The 15,975-nt window shown below is 38.9% G+C and overlaps 3 protein-coding genes across 9 annotated transcripts in view; 2 read left to right on the top strand and 1 right to left on the bottom strand.

The window, feature by feature from the left end:
* The first annotated feature begins 1,009 nt into the window (after positions 1-1,009).
* cyp2u1 (cytochrome P450, family 2, subfamily U, polypeptide 1) lies at positions 1,010-7,486 on the top strand. Its single transcript, XM_020703523.3, has 5 exons — positions 1,010-1,537; positions 4,603-5,253; positions 6,096-6,257; positions 6,346-6,513; positions 6,598-7,486. The coding sequence occupies exons 1-5, from the start codon at positions 1,111-1,113 to the stop codon at positions 6,795-6,797; spliced, it is 1,608 nt and encodes a 535-aa protein (XP_020559182.3). The 5' UTR covers positions 1,010-1,110; the 3' UTR covers positions 6,798-7,486.
* A 1,369-nt stretch (positions 7,487-8,855) lies between these two features.
* LOC144990441 (hydroxyacyl-coenzyme A dehydrogenase, mitochondrial-like) lies at positions 8,856-12,197 on the top strand. The gene is made up of 8 exons (XM_078943713.1): positions 8,856-9,025; positions 9,621-9,749; positions 9,827-9,984; positions 10,474-10,600; positions 10,677-10,766; positions 11,573-11,645; positions 11,722-11,838; positions 11,921-12,197. Exons 1-8 carry the CDS (start codon positions 8,909-8,911, stop codon positions 12,037-12,039), a joined length of 930 nt encoding a protein of 309 aa, XP_078799839.1. The 5' UTR covers positions 8,856-8,908; the 3' UTR covers positions 12,040-12,197.
* Positions 12,198-14,119: 1,922 nt separating this feature from the next.
* The window catches only part of LOC101167344 (lymphoid enhancer-binding factor 1), a 39,980-nt gene continuing 38,124 nt past the window's right edge, over positions 14,120-15,975 (bottom strand). For 5 of the 7 annotated variants that reach the window (XM_011476189.4, XM_011476197.4, XM_011476205.4 and 2 more), the window contains one exon: positions 14,120-15,507. Coding sequence is in view for 3 of the 7 variants with exons in the window: in XM_004065900.5 (XP_004065948.1) it covers positions 15,428-15,507 (80 nt within the window). In the remaining 4 variants the exon portion in view is untranslated. The remainder of the gene's footprint in view (positions 15,508-15,975) is intronic. The other 2 variants (XM_011476176.4, XM_011476166.4) reach the window with 2 other exon arrangements.

Below are 15,975 nucleotides of genomic sequence, written 5' to 3'. Positions count from 1 at the left end.
GTCTTTAGTTGTTAGTGTACATTTAAAATCCACCACAAATGAAACATTTGGAATATATGACTTGTTTACGTTTTTCTGTTTGGACAGATTTTATTATGATGTGCCAGGCATCTTTTTTTAATCAGATTGTCTTTGAGTACAAATTTTAAAAATAGGTGAAGCCTCCCCAGACCGCACTTCCCTGCTTGAAACGTGTTTCAACCAGGAACTGGAATCTCCCAAACCCGCCCAAATTATGTCCATCCACCTAAAGCTATTTTTACCCACAAAGCTGCCCTATTGGGCAGAAAACAGCCCAGTTTGACAATGCTGCTGTGTTTGCTGTCTAACTTGCAAGTCTCTGCCTTGCTGGTCACTGGAATATACCATTGCTGCTGAAGGACAGGGGAGGACCAAACACTTTTGCACAATCAATCTTATGCCAGTTCAGTGATTTTAGGGTGCTTTTTAATGACAAAGTTAGATAATGATGAATGCAAAATTTATTTTAGGCATTTTATTAAGTGTTCAGCTCGGGGCCCCAAGAGTATCGGGGGCCCCATGCTATCACCTATGTATGCCTAATGGTAATTCTGCCTCTGTCTTTAGGTATATGAAACCGAAATATCTAGAATGCAATGCTGCCTTGGTACTTGCCGAACGAAATATCTTACTAGGAACTCATCATTGAAAAAGTTTGAAGGAGGTAAACTTAAAGATAGAAAAACATTGAGCAAAGTTGGCTTAAGTATTAAAAGATGATCAATTAGACAGACCAAACACTTTGTTAAATTCTGAACATAGGGGGAAACATAATTATAGTTTTAATGTTTTTTTTAATAGATTATAAAAAGAAAAGAAAAACAAAAAAGGGGTCTGTAAAAACGGGGGAGATCCATTCACTGTAAATAAGACCTATTAAAGGGGGCGGGGCACTGTTTCTCTTTTAGTGCTGATAGACCAATCACAGTCTGCCTGAGAACTGTCGGCCAATAGGAGCGCTGTAACGGAAGGAGGCTGTTTTCGTCCTCTCATAACAACACAGGAAGAGCATGTGAACGGCGCGGACACCGTTTTTCTTCCGAAAATGCCCTGCTGGCTCACCAAATTTGGTATATTTTAACTCTCGCCATGGTTTCATCGTCGTTTGGACTCATTTGGAGCTCTGTGCTGTCGCTTTCAAACCTTTTAACCTCACTTCTGTTCTTGCTAGTCTATTATTTAGTCCGTTTTTATCAGAAGCAGCGTACAATATACAAAAATATTCCTCCAGGTCCAAAGCCGTGGCCTGTCGTCGGGAACTTCGGCAACTTTTTCGTGCCTCCTTCTGTTAGGACGAAAATCGCAGGTCAGCCGAACAGCACCAACGCTATAGAAATTGAGGCTTTAAGGCAGCAAGCCACCGTGTTCGGGAACATACACAGCCTTTTCATTGGCGGCCAGCTGATCGTCGTTCTGCACGGCTTCCATCTGATCAGAGACGCCCTCCTCAACCAGCCGGAGGTTTTCTCTGACAGACCTGACATCCCTCTCGTCACCATCCTGACCAAACGCAAAGGTAAGCAGCTCATCCATAAACAATATACCGGGAAATGAGGAAAGCTGGGACACATTTATCTGATTATTATAGTTACAGAAGAAATATCAAAAGTTCAAATTCATATTTTTTAAGGAACATAAAAGAGGTCAAATTAACACACTTTTATTTTCAGACTCAGATGTGGTCCATAGAAAAAAGATACAAATACAGTATACATAATAAAAAGTAAAAAGATATAAATTAAAAAGAGTATAATATTGATTTAATTATATTATAATTGACTAAAGGAGCTTAAAAGTTTTTTTTTTTAATGGCATTATTAACATATAAACACATGTATGGGGAAAGAGCAACTTTAACTTGGTTGTTGACACATTTAGAGGCTTGATTATTATTGTATGTGTGTGCAGGAGTTCTAAAGCCTCCTCAGCTTGTCTGGTTCTTCTTTGTGGTCAGAATCAGATTCCAATTCCCATTTTAGAAAATAATGCTGTCTGCTTGAGAAGCAGATATCATAGTTTTGCTTATGCCAAATGTTACTGTAGCTCTGCACAGATGCATTATTGAGAAAAAAAGGCATTGTTTTAAGATTTAAAAGAATCTTAGATCAATTCTTTTTCATGGTCCATTTTTCTAAAAATCTACACTTTGATTTGACTTGAAATGGTTTATTTCAAGCAATCAAATAAGAATAATACACAAAAACACACAATCATCAGTTATACATTCAAACAAGGACGTATCAAACTTAGTATAATTAGACATTAAATCAAATATTGCTTGAAAGGGAGTAGAAGGAAGCACATTATATAATCCCACCCGTTCTACTGTAACCATTTTATTAAATGATTTATCATTATCCGGTTCCTAACTTTTATCAGAAAGAGTTAAGAATCCTGAAGTATCAATAAATCACACTTCAGCTACAAATGATTTGATCTTTCTTATATAAGTTCAGTAATTAGACCCAAAGCACCATAGAGTCACACACACATTCACACACTGATGGTGGCTCCCCTGCCGAGCACTGTCGCCAACATTCCACCAGAGATAAGGTGGGCTTCAGTGCCTTGCCCAAGGACACTTCGACATATGCTGGCAAGGTGGGAATCAAACCTGCAATCTTCCGATCAGAGGTTAAACGGCATACCACTGCACCACTTTGATGAGAAATGACCGAAATAGTTTCAGAATGTGAAAGGTTTCAGTATTTTGATTTAGCATGTCTGACATGTCTTTCACCTACGTTTTCAGTCAGTGGTGTTGAATCTGCCATGTTTTTATGCCAAGACATTGCAATCAAAACTTTCTATGTAGCAAATGAAAATATGAAATATTCCTTTAAAAACTTTTTTTTTTGCTTTCAAAAACTTTTTTTTCCTTAAAAACTTTTTTTTCCAAAAACTTTTGTTTTTCTCAAAAAAAAAAAACATTTTGTTTTCAAAAAATGTTTCCATTGCAACACAAATATTTTCCCATGCGTTGTGTCTCATCTCCCTTTTTTCCCTATCTTTGATTTTGCGTTCATACCTTTCATCTTAGCGTGACATAGCTGCTGCTTCATACCATCAGGTCAGATGGAGTGTTGGATGTAACTAATTATAAAGGGGATGTTTCACAGTATATTGTTTTATGTTGTTGTTTTTTTGCTTTAACAGAGCAATATAAAGGATTGCCAAAAGTAATTGTAATAATAAATGTAATTGTTCAAAGCAGTGAGGTCATAAAATGTTTGCATTAAAAAAATCTCCTACATCCTTTTTCTGCATGTGGTCAATCACTTAGAGCTTTTTTTGAATACATATGGACAGATAGACAGAAAAAACTCACCATCATAACTTAGCAGATGATAACATTTTCTATTTATATGGTGTGTTTATGTGTCTGGACTCATTTCATTCTCCCATGTCATCAGTCAGCCAATATTTGGTGGTTTCATTCAGAGCTAACTCCTCCTGTCGGCTAAAACAGCTTCAGATGATAAAAATATGAAAGCCAAATTATTACAAAATACTGTGGTTATGCCAATATTATTGGTATGATGATGCAAATAAGTGCTAATCAGCTTACTATAGTAGGAGAGTCCAAATTAACTTAAGAAATTGGACTGACTTTGATGTCATCAAAATTAGCCTAAATTATTAGAGCACAAAGTATTTAGCCATCTTAAAGCTAATGGGGGGGTACTTCCATCCAGATTCTCATTTTTGGGCCCAAATCCAGTAAAATGTTGCATCCTGGCCAGACTCAGGGATCCACACCATCTTCGTCTTACGGGCTAACAGAGGGAGGGAGTTTTTTTTTTTTTTTATTCATTTTTTGATGCATTCCATAATTCTTTTATACATGTTTGCGAAAAAGATCTTTCCGAGGCAAAAAAATGGAAATGAGAAATACAGGAAGTAGATGAGGAGAGAGCAAAGTGGGGAGCAGACATGGAAAAGCCGATGGCTGCAGGAAGAGAGACGAGGAGGAACGAGAAGTTTCAGCTGCAGAGATGGAGGGATGGAGAGCCCGAGCTCAGAGCAGAAGACCACCTCCTGATGTTTCTTGTAAACAAGTGATATGCTCCATGCTTCTGTCTCTGGGTTTTACTCTGAAAGGATCGTGGGTTTTCCTATGTAAATACCTTGCGAAGCTCCAAATGTCACAATATCTTGGTAAATCATAGCAGAACCGGTTCTATTCAACTGTAAGTTGAAGTTTTAAGTTGAATTCATTTATATTGCGCTTTAAAATAAAACATAGCCTGCCAGTTAAAAGCTCAACTAATGAAAACAACATTTTATCAGATATGATCAGTATCTGCTGGTCCAGACATCACACAGTAAAACAGAGATCAGGTGCCTTGAAGAAGGGCCTGTAGTGGAGTTAGCTTAAAGAACAAAGGGATTGTCAAAATAAACGTGACCATTATGCTCATTTTCAGTGAAAATAGCTAAACTAGCTTTATATCAAACTAAGAATGAGGTAATTTGGAAAAATCCATACCTTAATCCCAGGCTGAATAGTATATTTTCATAAACCCATAGACAGAAAACAAACCAAAACAAAAGCTGATGTCTTGAAATCTCCAATTTCAGGAATCGTTTTTGCTCCCTATGGACCAGTATGGAGAAAACAACGCAAGTTCTGCCACACCACACTTCGGAGCTTTGGCTTGGGAAAGCTGAGTTTGGAACCTTGCATACAACGAGGCCTGGCCGGCGTCAAAGCAGAGCTGCTCCGGCTGAACGAGGAGCGTGGCAGTGCCGGCGTGGACCCAGCCACCCTGATCGGCAACTCTGTGTCAAACGTCATTTGCTCCCTGATCCTGGGCCAGTGCTTCCACCACCACGACGTGGAGTTCCGCACAATGATACGCCTCATGGAACACGGGCTGAAAATCTGCATCAACAGTCCAGCGGTCCTCATCAACATCTTTCCGCTGCTCTACTATTTGCCTTTCGGCGTTTTCAAGGAGTTACGGCAGGTGGAGCGTGACATCACCGCGTTCTTAAAGAGGATTATTGCAAAGCACCGTGACACGCTGGATCCCGACAATCCAAGGGACCTCACAGACATGTACTTGATAGAGATGTTGACTCAGCAAGCTGCAGGAGAGGAGGACAGCAGCTTCACAGATGACTATCTCTTCTACGTTATAGGAGACCTCTTTATTGCTGGCACAGACACCACTACCAATTCCATTTTATGGTTTCTGCTATACATGATCTTACACCCTGACGTCCAAGGTAAAAGCAGCAACAATCCAGTCTGCGTAATGCCTCAAAAATGTCCTACTATTGTCCTCTAAACTGCAGATTTTACATTAACCCTAGAACACTTCCGCTAAAATAAGTTACACCATCACTTTTGCCGTTGTTTTTGGTACCCGATATAATATACCCAACAAAAAGTAGTTGTCAAAAAATAGATCCAGACATGACAACACATGATAAATTGTAGTGATTTTCTTTTATTTTCAACTGTGGTATGTATAACAAAGTGAAAAAGAAAAACAGGAAGCTCCTATAGCATGCTCAAAAATTACTGAAAAGTAGGAATTTGAGAACAAAAGATTTTTAATAAATAATAAAATGATGCTTGAAAGGTTGGTCTTTGGTCTCCCTTTTCCCGGACATGTCAGACTTCCCTGGTGAAGACACAAACATGGTTAAATTCATGTAAATAGTTTTGCTCGGATGAAAACCACCCGGTGATAGTGCTCTAGGGTTAAATCCTTATAAATACCCAATAGGAACTGCAGTAATATTTATTGGACATTATCACTTGAAAACCATAACAGACTGTGAAAAATAGTTGTTTTTTGCATTGATAGTAATAGTAATGCATTTTATGGATCAGTATCTTTGAAACATGTAGATTGTACTTCATTCTTTTGGGTTATTTTTGGCAAACATTGCCTGCATATAAAGAGACTGTAACATTTTTAAAGGCTTAGAGATGTTTTACTGATAAAATACAAAACATCTGTAGAAAAAGAAAGGAGTTGTCCAACTCTAATACAATGACTTTTTGACATTTAGCCACTTCTTACATTTTGTTCTGATTGGGTTTTGATGTCCGTTTGAAGACAAAGCTCAGGCCGAGATCGATGGAGTGGTGGGAAAACATCGGGTTCCCTCCGTGACAGACAAAGGAAGCTTGCCGTTCACGGAGGCCACCATCATGGAGGTGCAGCGGCTGCACTCAGTGGTTCCCCTTGCCATTCCGCACATGACTTCAGAGACAACAGGTAATCAGCCTATGGGTCTTCACGCAACAGAATCATGTCACAACCATCCACTTTTTTCTTTTTTTTTTAAATATTTTTCCTCCTTCAGTGTTCAGAGGTTACACTATTCCAAAGGGAACAGTTATTTTTCCCAACCTGTGGTCCGTGCATAGAGACCCAACACTTTGGGAGGATGCTGACTCGTTCAACCCCTCGCGGTTCTTGGACAATGAGGGGAATCTGCTCAGGAAAGAGTACTTCATACCATTTGGCATTGGTATGCTTTTCTTTTACCCGTACATTAAAGATGACATGTATGCCGATGCAAGTTCACCTCTGGTTCCACTCATGTGCCTTCCAGGTCGCAGAGTCTGCATGGGAGAGCAGCTAGCTAAGATGGAGCTGTTCCTGACGGTCACCACTTTACTGCAAGCCTTCAAGTTCAGACATCCTGAAGGAAATCCTCCACCTACCGTGAAGGAGCGCTTCGGCCTGACCATGGCGCCCTGCCCTTTCAGCGTGTGTGTGACTCCTCGAGGTGGACCAAATTTAAATCCCTGAAAAACTAGGCAGATGGACAGAACCATTGAAAATGGTTCCTGTTAGAGCGCCACAAAATGCGAAATCATTGTGACGAATGGATAATCCATTGGTCTCTAGCACTTGAACAGTAACACATAACAGTGTTATGCTTTTATATGAAAAGTGCTTTATAAATAAAGTTTGATTGATTGATCTCTAGGGCATATTGAAAATGTGGTTTTAAGTTTTCCATACTAAAGAATTTAGTTTGTTGATTCTTTTTGACTAACATTTTTACCTGTGTTTGGTCCGGTTTCTCATTTCAGATCAAAAACTATTCAATCATGAATATGCTGCTGACGCCTTGACGCCTGAATTTATTTCCAGCAATAAAAAAAATCACTTTTTACTATCAAAGATGCTAAATTAAGGTTATTTTGGAGCCCAAGTGGTTGGATCCATATTTGCATCTATAGGTGTCAAGGGATTCATTTTTTTCCAAGGAAAAGACCATTTCAATAGTTCAGTTTCAGTGTTAGATCAAAATGTTAAAGAATATAAGGACTAGTGGATCAGATCTGAGTTGATTTTTTTTTTAAATCATTGTTTTGATTCATGAATGTTGAAATGTAACGAGTAGTTATAATTTTTTTTGTAAAAACATGTAATAAGCACAGTTAAATTATGTAAGATTATTTGAATTTTAAATAAATTTTAAACGAAATTCACATTGTTGGTGGTGGTATCATTTTTTTTTTTCATATACTGTATTTTTATTGGATATGTAGTTTCCATGATGTAGTAAAAGTGCTAAACAAAAGAAGTTTGATTGGATTTGATTTGATGACATTTTCTAAAATGGAACGATTACTTCTCAGACTGCTTACATTTTTTGCAATTATTTAGAAAACAGTATAGCTAGAATTACTGTGAAACTAAGCAAAGTCAAAGGTTAAACCTGCACTTTTATCAGTTCGAACTGATTTTTAGTTTGATAAAAGTTTTCTCTATAGTATGTTTTGTGTAGTTTGTAGTTAAACGACACCTGTCACGGAAGACACAGTTTACGGAGCGCCATGACCTTTTTTACTATAAATTGTAGTGTTTCAAAGGTTGTTTATTTTAAGCAGAGACAGTATTCAGTCATTTGTTATTTTTAATGTTTCCTAACGCTATTCAGTAACATTTACTGCAGTGGTTGAGTTGTGTCTATCTTTGAATGTTAAAGTTCTTGTGTGTCAGAGTGACACTACATTGTGTAGCACCACTGGGCCTGTCGTTTGCGCATCTATCTTTTTCAAACTGGCTTAACGCAATTAAATGTTGAACAGTGTTGTGACCACGGCTTTGACACAAGGCAAAGGCTAAAAGTTTCCTTTTAGAATGTTAGTTTTATTTTGGAGGGAATTGTTTTTTTTTGTTTTTTTTTGGGAGGGGGGGGTCATGAAAAAATTACATTTCCCTCAAATTGAGAAGCAGTTTCTGAACTTGCCTAAATACTATCGTCGATTGTATCTCTTTGTCTGAATGTTTGAATAAATCAATGTTCTGCTGCACAGTACTAGAAAATGATTTCATGATAATTAGGGAACCCCAGAAGAGTGACAGGATATTCTTCATTTTATATGTGTATTAAGTAAATAGGAATACAATTTAGCAAGTGCAAAAATGTGATTTAAAAAAATAAAAGAAAATAAATCACTTGTTATATTTTTTAGATAAAATGCTATATGTTTTTGTAAAATTATTGTCCCATACATTTAAATCAATTTTTGATTTGTGGGTTTGTGAAATCATTGTTTTTTTAATGTGGCTAAGCGTTAAAGCTTTATGCAAACAAAAAATGTCAAACACTTTCGTACGGAATGCACGTAAAAATTAAAAATAAGCTGTTTTTTCCTGTTTGTCTTTTGAGGGCCACCAATTGATCAATTTTCATACACTAATAATATAACAATGGCTTTGTTTTAATCAGTAAAAGCAGAAACGTCTAAATGTATTTTAATGATAAATTTCCTCACGGTCAAATTCTGCACCAGACCAGTAGGTGGCAGCATTGTATCCCAAAAAAAGCAGCGAGGAGAAGGAGGCTCAATTAATTTGCGTGATGACGTCATCGCTGTCCGCGTCCTTCTTGGTCCGAGGGAAACATGGCTTTCTTCACTCATCAGATCAGAAGAGGTTTCTCTTCCTCGATTATCAAGAACGGCGTCATTAAAAATGTTACGATTATCGGAGGGGGACAGATGGGGGCCGGGATTGCTCAAGTGAGTTTTATCGTTATGGTGGACATTTTGGAGACGTCTCCAGGGCTTTATTTGAGTGGGCTGCTGGTTGGTTGGACCCGTGGTTGTGTTTAGCACATTTAAGAGTTTCATAAAAATATTTAAAATGTGCCAAATAAACTTTGTTTTATACACCTAAAAATGTGGAACTCCGTGCATACATTCGGATGTTGACCAATTTTCCGAATTTGCACTTTGCAGACCGTTAACGAGTCAAAATAATTATTAAAATACCACTTTTGTCAAAGGTTTCTTATAGAAATTAAGTATAGTGCACGTAGAATTGGATGAATCCTTAATATATGTACCTGGGACACTACCTAGGTCACTGGGACAAAGGTCAAGCTCACTGTTGTTACGTCATTACGTTCAATTTATTCAAAGAGGTTATTTCAGTCAGCCTCTACATCAGGAACTGAAATGAAGTTGTTTTTTCTTTGTTTCTGGTTCAGTGTTAGGATATGTTTTATTTCAGTTCCTTGAGTCACCAATACGCCTTTAAAAACAATCTAAGAGACTGTCTATGAAGATCGTCTGACTGGTTTTTGGTAGATCCTAAGTGGTTTCTGTGTTAAAGGTCGCCGCTTCAACCGGCCACACTGTGACTCTGGTGGACACTTCGGAAGACATCCTGAAGAAGTCGAGAAAGGGGATCGAAGGAAGTCTCAAAAGAGTCGTGAAGAAGAAGTTTGCAGACAAGCCAGAGGTGAAACGCCGCCAGATTATCAGCAGCATTAAGTGTGTCGCAGGGTAACTGAAGTACGTCTGCTTTTTCCCCCCCAGGCAGGCGAGGAATTCATCCAGAACGTCCTGCAGAACGTGTCCATCTCTACAGACGCTGGAGCTTCGGTTCAGGCTGCAGATCTCCTGTTGGAAGCTATAGTGGAAAATCTAAAAGTCAAGCAGGACCTTTTCGGTCACCTGGATAAGCTGGCACCAGCGTAAGCTCTGCCTCCCGGCTCTCTGTGTGTCTAATCAGTTGCATTGTCTCATCCCCACCAGAGGCAGACCTGTTTAATCAACATCTGGAAATGTCTCTTTAACATTTTTGAACTCCTACGTATAGTTAAAAGTATAATAATGCACAACACCAAAATTGTCTAACTTAAAATTTGATTTGTTTTACATTTACATTGAGAGAAATCTGAAAGATGACCTCATTGCTCATTTACAGCATAATAGATCATACAAGAGGCCAAATGTCATCATGAAATAAATGATAAAAGTAAGACCTAGACATTGCTTTTCAGGGTACTGTTGACCAAAATGGGTGGTGGTAGTGTCATAATGTGGCTGTCAGTAGGCCTAGCATCCCAGACTGAATAATAAAGCAACTTTTAAAACTGGAAGTTTTAAGCTATGGCTAATTCAAACAAAAGAATTTATCAAACCGTACCATTTCCGGTGTGCCATTACTGTACTTCCTGTAGGAACACCATCTTTGCCAGCAACACCTCCTCCCTCCCGATCACCGACATCGCCAGCTCCACCAGCAGGCTGGACAGATTTGGCGGCCTTCACTTTTTTAACCCCGTCCCCATGATGAAGCTGGTGGAGGTGGGCTCCGTTCCTGTTGGCTTTTTATTTGTTTTCTTTGAGATTAAAGAAGCATTCACGTGTTGGTCCCTGTCAGGTTGTTGGAACGTCAACCACCAGCCAAGAGACGTTTGATTCCCTCCTGAACTTCAGCAAGGCGCTTGGAAAAACGCCGGTGTCGTGCAAGGTGAGCTGCTGCTGTGCGAGACGCACATTCACAAACGATGCAACCGAGAAGAAGCAAAACATGTTACATGTTTTGTGATGGGATCAGGCCAGTCCAACAATGTCCAACAATTCTGAAGTTTGTTTGCAGCATCAGTTCTTTCCAGGAGTTTGTGCTACAGCTATGCTCAATAACAGCTAGATTTTGTTTAATGTCAACACCTCCTTCCTAATCATCAGAATATAATAGCTGATTTATTTTTGTCCCCCCCTATAAATCTGAGTCTTTCTGACTATTTGAAACTGGAGGAAAAATCTAGAAGTTCAGTCCTGCAGTCATTGAGAATTATAAATATGCCCCAATAAAATGATGTTTCTGGGTATGCGCCTTATTTATTTTTATTTAATCATGACCTTTGTGTCACTCAGATCTTTTTCTTTTTTTTTTTTCTCTTCAGTTTATCTACATGCTTCTTTTTTAACCGATCAAAGTTTTTCCTTTTTTATGACGTGTGTAGCTTAATGGCTCTAAAGGAAAAGCTGATGCCTTGCTTTTTTTGGATTTGACCCTCTGGTGGTTCAGTGAATATTTCCTCCTGTTGTTGGTGATTCCTCTGTAATAAGTATATTAAATAAAAGTAGAGCAGCAGCGTCAAAAACAAAGCATTTCAATAGATGATCATTTTTTTCTGAATTCGGCACATTGTGCTGTTTCTGGATAGCCTGAAGCAAAAACTGGAGACAAATGTGGGAAAATTATTCCATTTAAAGACATTTTGAGGCTCTTCCATGTAAAGATCTAGAGCTAACACCGTTTCTCTTCTTCAGGATACACCCGGATTCATTGTGAACCGTCTGTTAGTCCCTTACATGATGGAGGCTCTCCGGTTGCATGAGAGAGGTGCGTTCAAATCTAATGTTTTTTCTTCTATAAATGTAAATTATGTGTAAATTTTGAGCTGCCCCCCCCCCTGTAGGTCACGGATCCAAAGAGGACATTGATATTGCCATGAAACTGGGTGCTGGTTACCCCATGGGCCCCTTTGAGCTCTGTGACTACGTAGGCCTGGATACAGTGAAGTTCATCATAGATGGTGAGTACTGAAGGCAGGTTTTTGTGGTGATGAAAAGAGTCTGGTTTTAGTTGAAAGTACTTCCCACCTCTTTGGCTTCCAGGTTGGAGTGCAAAGGATCCCCACAACCCCCTCTTCGCCTCCAGTGAGTTACTCAACAAGCTGGTGGCTGAGGGCAAATACGGCAAAAAGACTGGAGAAGGGTTCTACAAGTACAAGTGATGTGACGAGGCTGAGCGGTTCTCTCTGTGAGAACAAGCAGAGATCTTTAGAGTCAAAAGACTGTTAGGAGATTCACACTAAGAAGTGCCTGGGGTTTCTGTTTGGTTCTCTCTCACTGACATGTTCATGTCTGAATAAAACTAATGTGGAAAAAATAATGCTGTTTTTGTTCCTTGATGATTAAGAAAGTGCTCATGTTTGCATTATCAGATGATTTTGTGGAGACAAACACTTCAAACTGAAACAATCAGTAAAACTGCTGAATTTGATTTGATTTTTTAACCCTTGTGCTATCTTAGATAACCCCACCCTTACATTGACGTGTTCTCCCTACCATGACAAAGGTGGATAAAGGTGGAAAGATTTCATGTAATCCATGGACACCAGTGAAGATCACAAATCATTGAAGAAAAAAGGTTCAGCGCACTGTGTAGTGGGTCTAGATGACCCAACACCCAATGTTAAAGTCCCTAGGATAGCACAAGGGTTAAGAGGCTGAACTCACACACGCCATGATTTAAAGCACATGTACGACTGTTTTTTGTTTTTTTTTTGCATAAAAGACAAACAAAATAAATGCGAAAAAAAAGAAGAAACTTGATCATTAAAAAAAAAATATTAAAATGTAATTGTCTTCCAAAACACTGGGGATCAGTGTCTTATTTTCCCAATATATTTTCTTACTTTTCTACCTGCTTGTTTCTTTGAAGATTCGTTTCAAAAAGATTGTTTTTGGAAGAATTCTCGTTGGCTCTGCCTGAGTTTCTGCACTTTTTCACCCAAACCTGGACACTCATTCTAATTTCAGTAGAAGCTACTGAAAGAGCTCTTCTAGAAAATTGAAGCAATCTGAAAATCACATGTAAAGGGACCATTTCTATTTCTAACTTAGTAGACTATTAACATTATAAAACTTAAATTTAACCTGGACGGCCTGTTCTTTCAATTTTCATGGACAGATAGATAAATGGATAGATTTTTACATTTCAACTATTTCGGTCTTTGATCTCTCAGTTGTAATGTGCTCTATAAACACAGACAGAAATGGATGAAATCACATTTTAGTCTGCATCTGCACAGTCTCAGCTCTTCTCTTCTGGATCTGAACTACAAATTTTGAAAATACAGACATTTTTTTTAAAGTTCAATAAAACATAAAGGTGGAATATAAATGCATTTTGTTGCAGGAAGAGCTGCATTTGCAAACACTTAAAGTACTATAAAGTATAACCTACTTTCCCCAGTTTTTCAAAATAAGAGCGGGATGAGGCTGTTTTCTTTCGCTGTAGTAAATTGGGACTTGGGAGGGGGGGGGATCAAAGTTACTGGTTTAGTGTATTATTAAATGGTCATTAACCCTTGTGCTATCCTAGGCAACATTGGGAGTTGGGTCATCTAGACCCACTAGACAGTGCTCTGAACCTTTTTTCTTCAATGATTTGTGATCTTCACTGGTGTCCATGGATTACATGAAATCTTTCCACCTTTATCCACCTTTGTCATGGTAGGGAGAACATGTCAATGTAAGGGTGGGGTCATCTAAGATAGCATGAGGGTTAACAGAGTAAACATCAACCTCATTGTCTCGTTCTTTTTTTGATTTTCCCTTAATGCATGTTAAGTTTACTTCTGTACTTTCCCTTTAAAGAATTTGACTAACAGTGTTCATGTGTTCTCATTTTTGATCAAATCAGAGCTAAAAGCCCAGGGACAAGTTTTCTATATGTATTTTTTACCATCCTCTATAATCAGATTTTAACATGAGCTCTTCCACTGCCTTCTGATCTCCAAACACAAGGTGGTGCTGTTTCACCAGACTGTGCTTCACACTGTCTATAAATAGAATGTTCTTCTGATCTCAGCTCTTTTATCATCACACTTCCAACGTGCAGTCACTATGTGAAAGAATGTTCATTTTCTGAGCGAGAAAAAAAACACAAATATGATCTTTTTTCAATGCACAGGGATGAATTTAAAAAAAAAAAGGTCAAACGTTAAGCCTTGTGGGGATAAGTTTAAACATTTTGAAGGTTTTCATAAACGCAAGAATCAAAAAAACAAAACACAACAAAGACACACAGACTGTAAAATGTGGCACATTTAGCTCTGGCCTTTTCCACCACACAAAGCAATCCAGTGAGCCAAAGGTGCCTTTTTATTTTTCTTTAAAAAAACAGAACAAAACAAAGCATGTTGAAAACATTCAAATATGACCACTTGGGAAGCAAAATGCCAAACCAAGATAACAGTGACCCAAAAAATAATAATAATATTAATAGAAAAAAAGGAAATCATCAAGTAATACTAAAATAGAGTGTTCAACGCAAAATATTACAGAGATGTTTGCATGGAATAAACAACATAGCTAAAGACCACACTATTAGCTACCAGAGAGAGAAGACAAAGGTCCATCGCAGTAAAAGAAAGACTGTCAAGTGCTGGGGTAAATATATATATCTGCATCATGTTTTAGATTAGAACAATAAAATATAGGCTTCTGGAGCTGTGGCTCCTGCCTTTGTCCTAATGTAGCCTGCAAAAATACCAAGAAAGTTGACGTGTCCCGACAGTTTGAAAAAGTACACATACTGAAGAATTATTTTACATCTGAGCAAGACTCGAGGTCACTATTTGTTACAAATAGTTATCAAAAGAAGCCTTAAGTTTCAATTTCTGCAAGACATTACAACAAGAAAAAATGGCTTTCCTGTGTTCAAAGCTTATTTTCATATATACCACTATATAAAAAAAACATTAAAAAAAAAGGAAGTCACTAAAATATACACCAAGAAATTGAAACAAGGATACAAAATAAAAGCATTCAAAAGAAGGAAATGATAATCAGTCTAAGATGATGTTTTTTTTTTGCACCAACTTGGTCAGCAGATAAGAAGTAATTCCTCCATCTTCCTTAGTGCAGTCTGAAAAAAAAGAGGTGTTTGGTCGGTGGGTGAGGGGGGGGACCCCCAAATGGTCTTCTAAATCCAGTGAGAGAAGGTGGGGAGGGTGCTGGGGGAGTGGATATCAGCCTAGTAAACTATACAAAAGGAAAAAGGTGTCGAATAACTTAGAATAACTTAGTGACAGGTGTGGGGAGTGAGTTGGGGGTGCGAGTTGTGCGCACATCACAATTGCTGCTGTTTTTTTCAGTGCAGTGCCTCGGGTAGCCGTGAAGCTGACATTGAAAGGAAACACGGCGCTGCTTCTACAAATTCATGATTGTCTCGTTCAGTTCAGTGTCTGCAGCAGCGCCTTTTCCGGATGGGGACAGAGACATTTGACAGATGGTGGTGGTGGGTGTGGGTGTGCTAGAGGGTGGGGGTTTCGAGGGGTTCCTCTGAGGACCGGAGGCTTCATTCTGGAGATTTGAAGGGGGTCTTTGTGGGATCTAGCAGGCCTCCATCTCTAGCAGAGGGCCCGTAGCTGCTGCCTTTGCTTTGCATGTGGAGAAACCGTTCCGCTTTCCTCCTGCGAAGACAAGATCCAAACAGGTTAAAAACCGCCGCACTGAATTCAAACGGAAAACTCAAAGGCATCCATTCAATCACTCATTGCTTTACAGCTCAACAGATGATAGAATGAAAGCATTTTGGAGCTCCACAGAGAGGTTAAGGGTCACTGACAGGATGTTGGCCGGTCCAGCTTTGATGTGCTCTAACATGGGGGTTGCCCTGACCCAGCTGGCAGCGCTGCAACCCTTTTCTTCCTCTCACCCTCACCCAGCTTCCTGGTTTAAGTCGGAGCTGCAGGTGGGCGATGGGGGCAAACGAGAAAAGGAAATTCTTTGTGCGGCTTTGAGCACCTGAATGTGTGCTGAGAGATCTGTGGGCTGCACACAAGAAAGGCCCAGACGGAAGAAATGCCAGCAGCCTGAGCGCTCCATCCACAAATCAGGATTGGAAATGTCAAGGACTTGGTCTTAAGATGAGAAGGTGT

Source organism: Oryzias latipes (assembly GCF_053564925.1).
Source record: "Oryzias latipes strain Hd-rR chromosome 1 unlocalized genomic scaffold, Olatipes_Hd-rR_3.1 chr1_Y".
Lineage (NCBI taxonomy): Eukaryota > Metazoa > Chordata > Actinopteri > Beloniformes > Adrianichthyidae > Oryzias > Oryzias latipes.
This window is presented reverse-complemented; position numbering and strand designations above follow the sequence as displayed.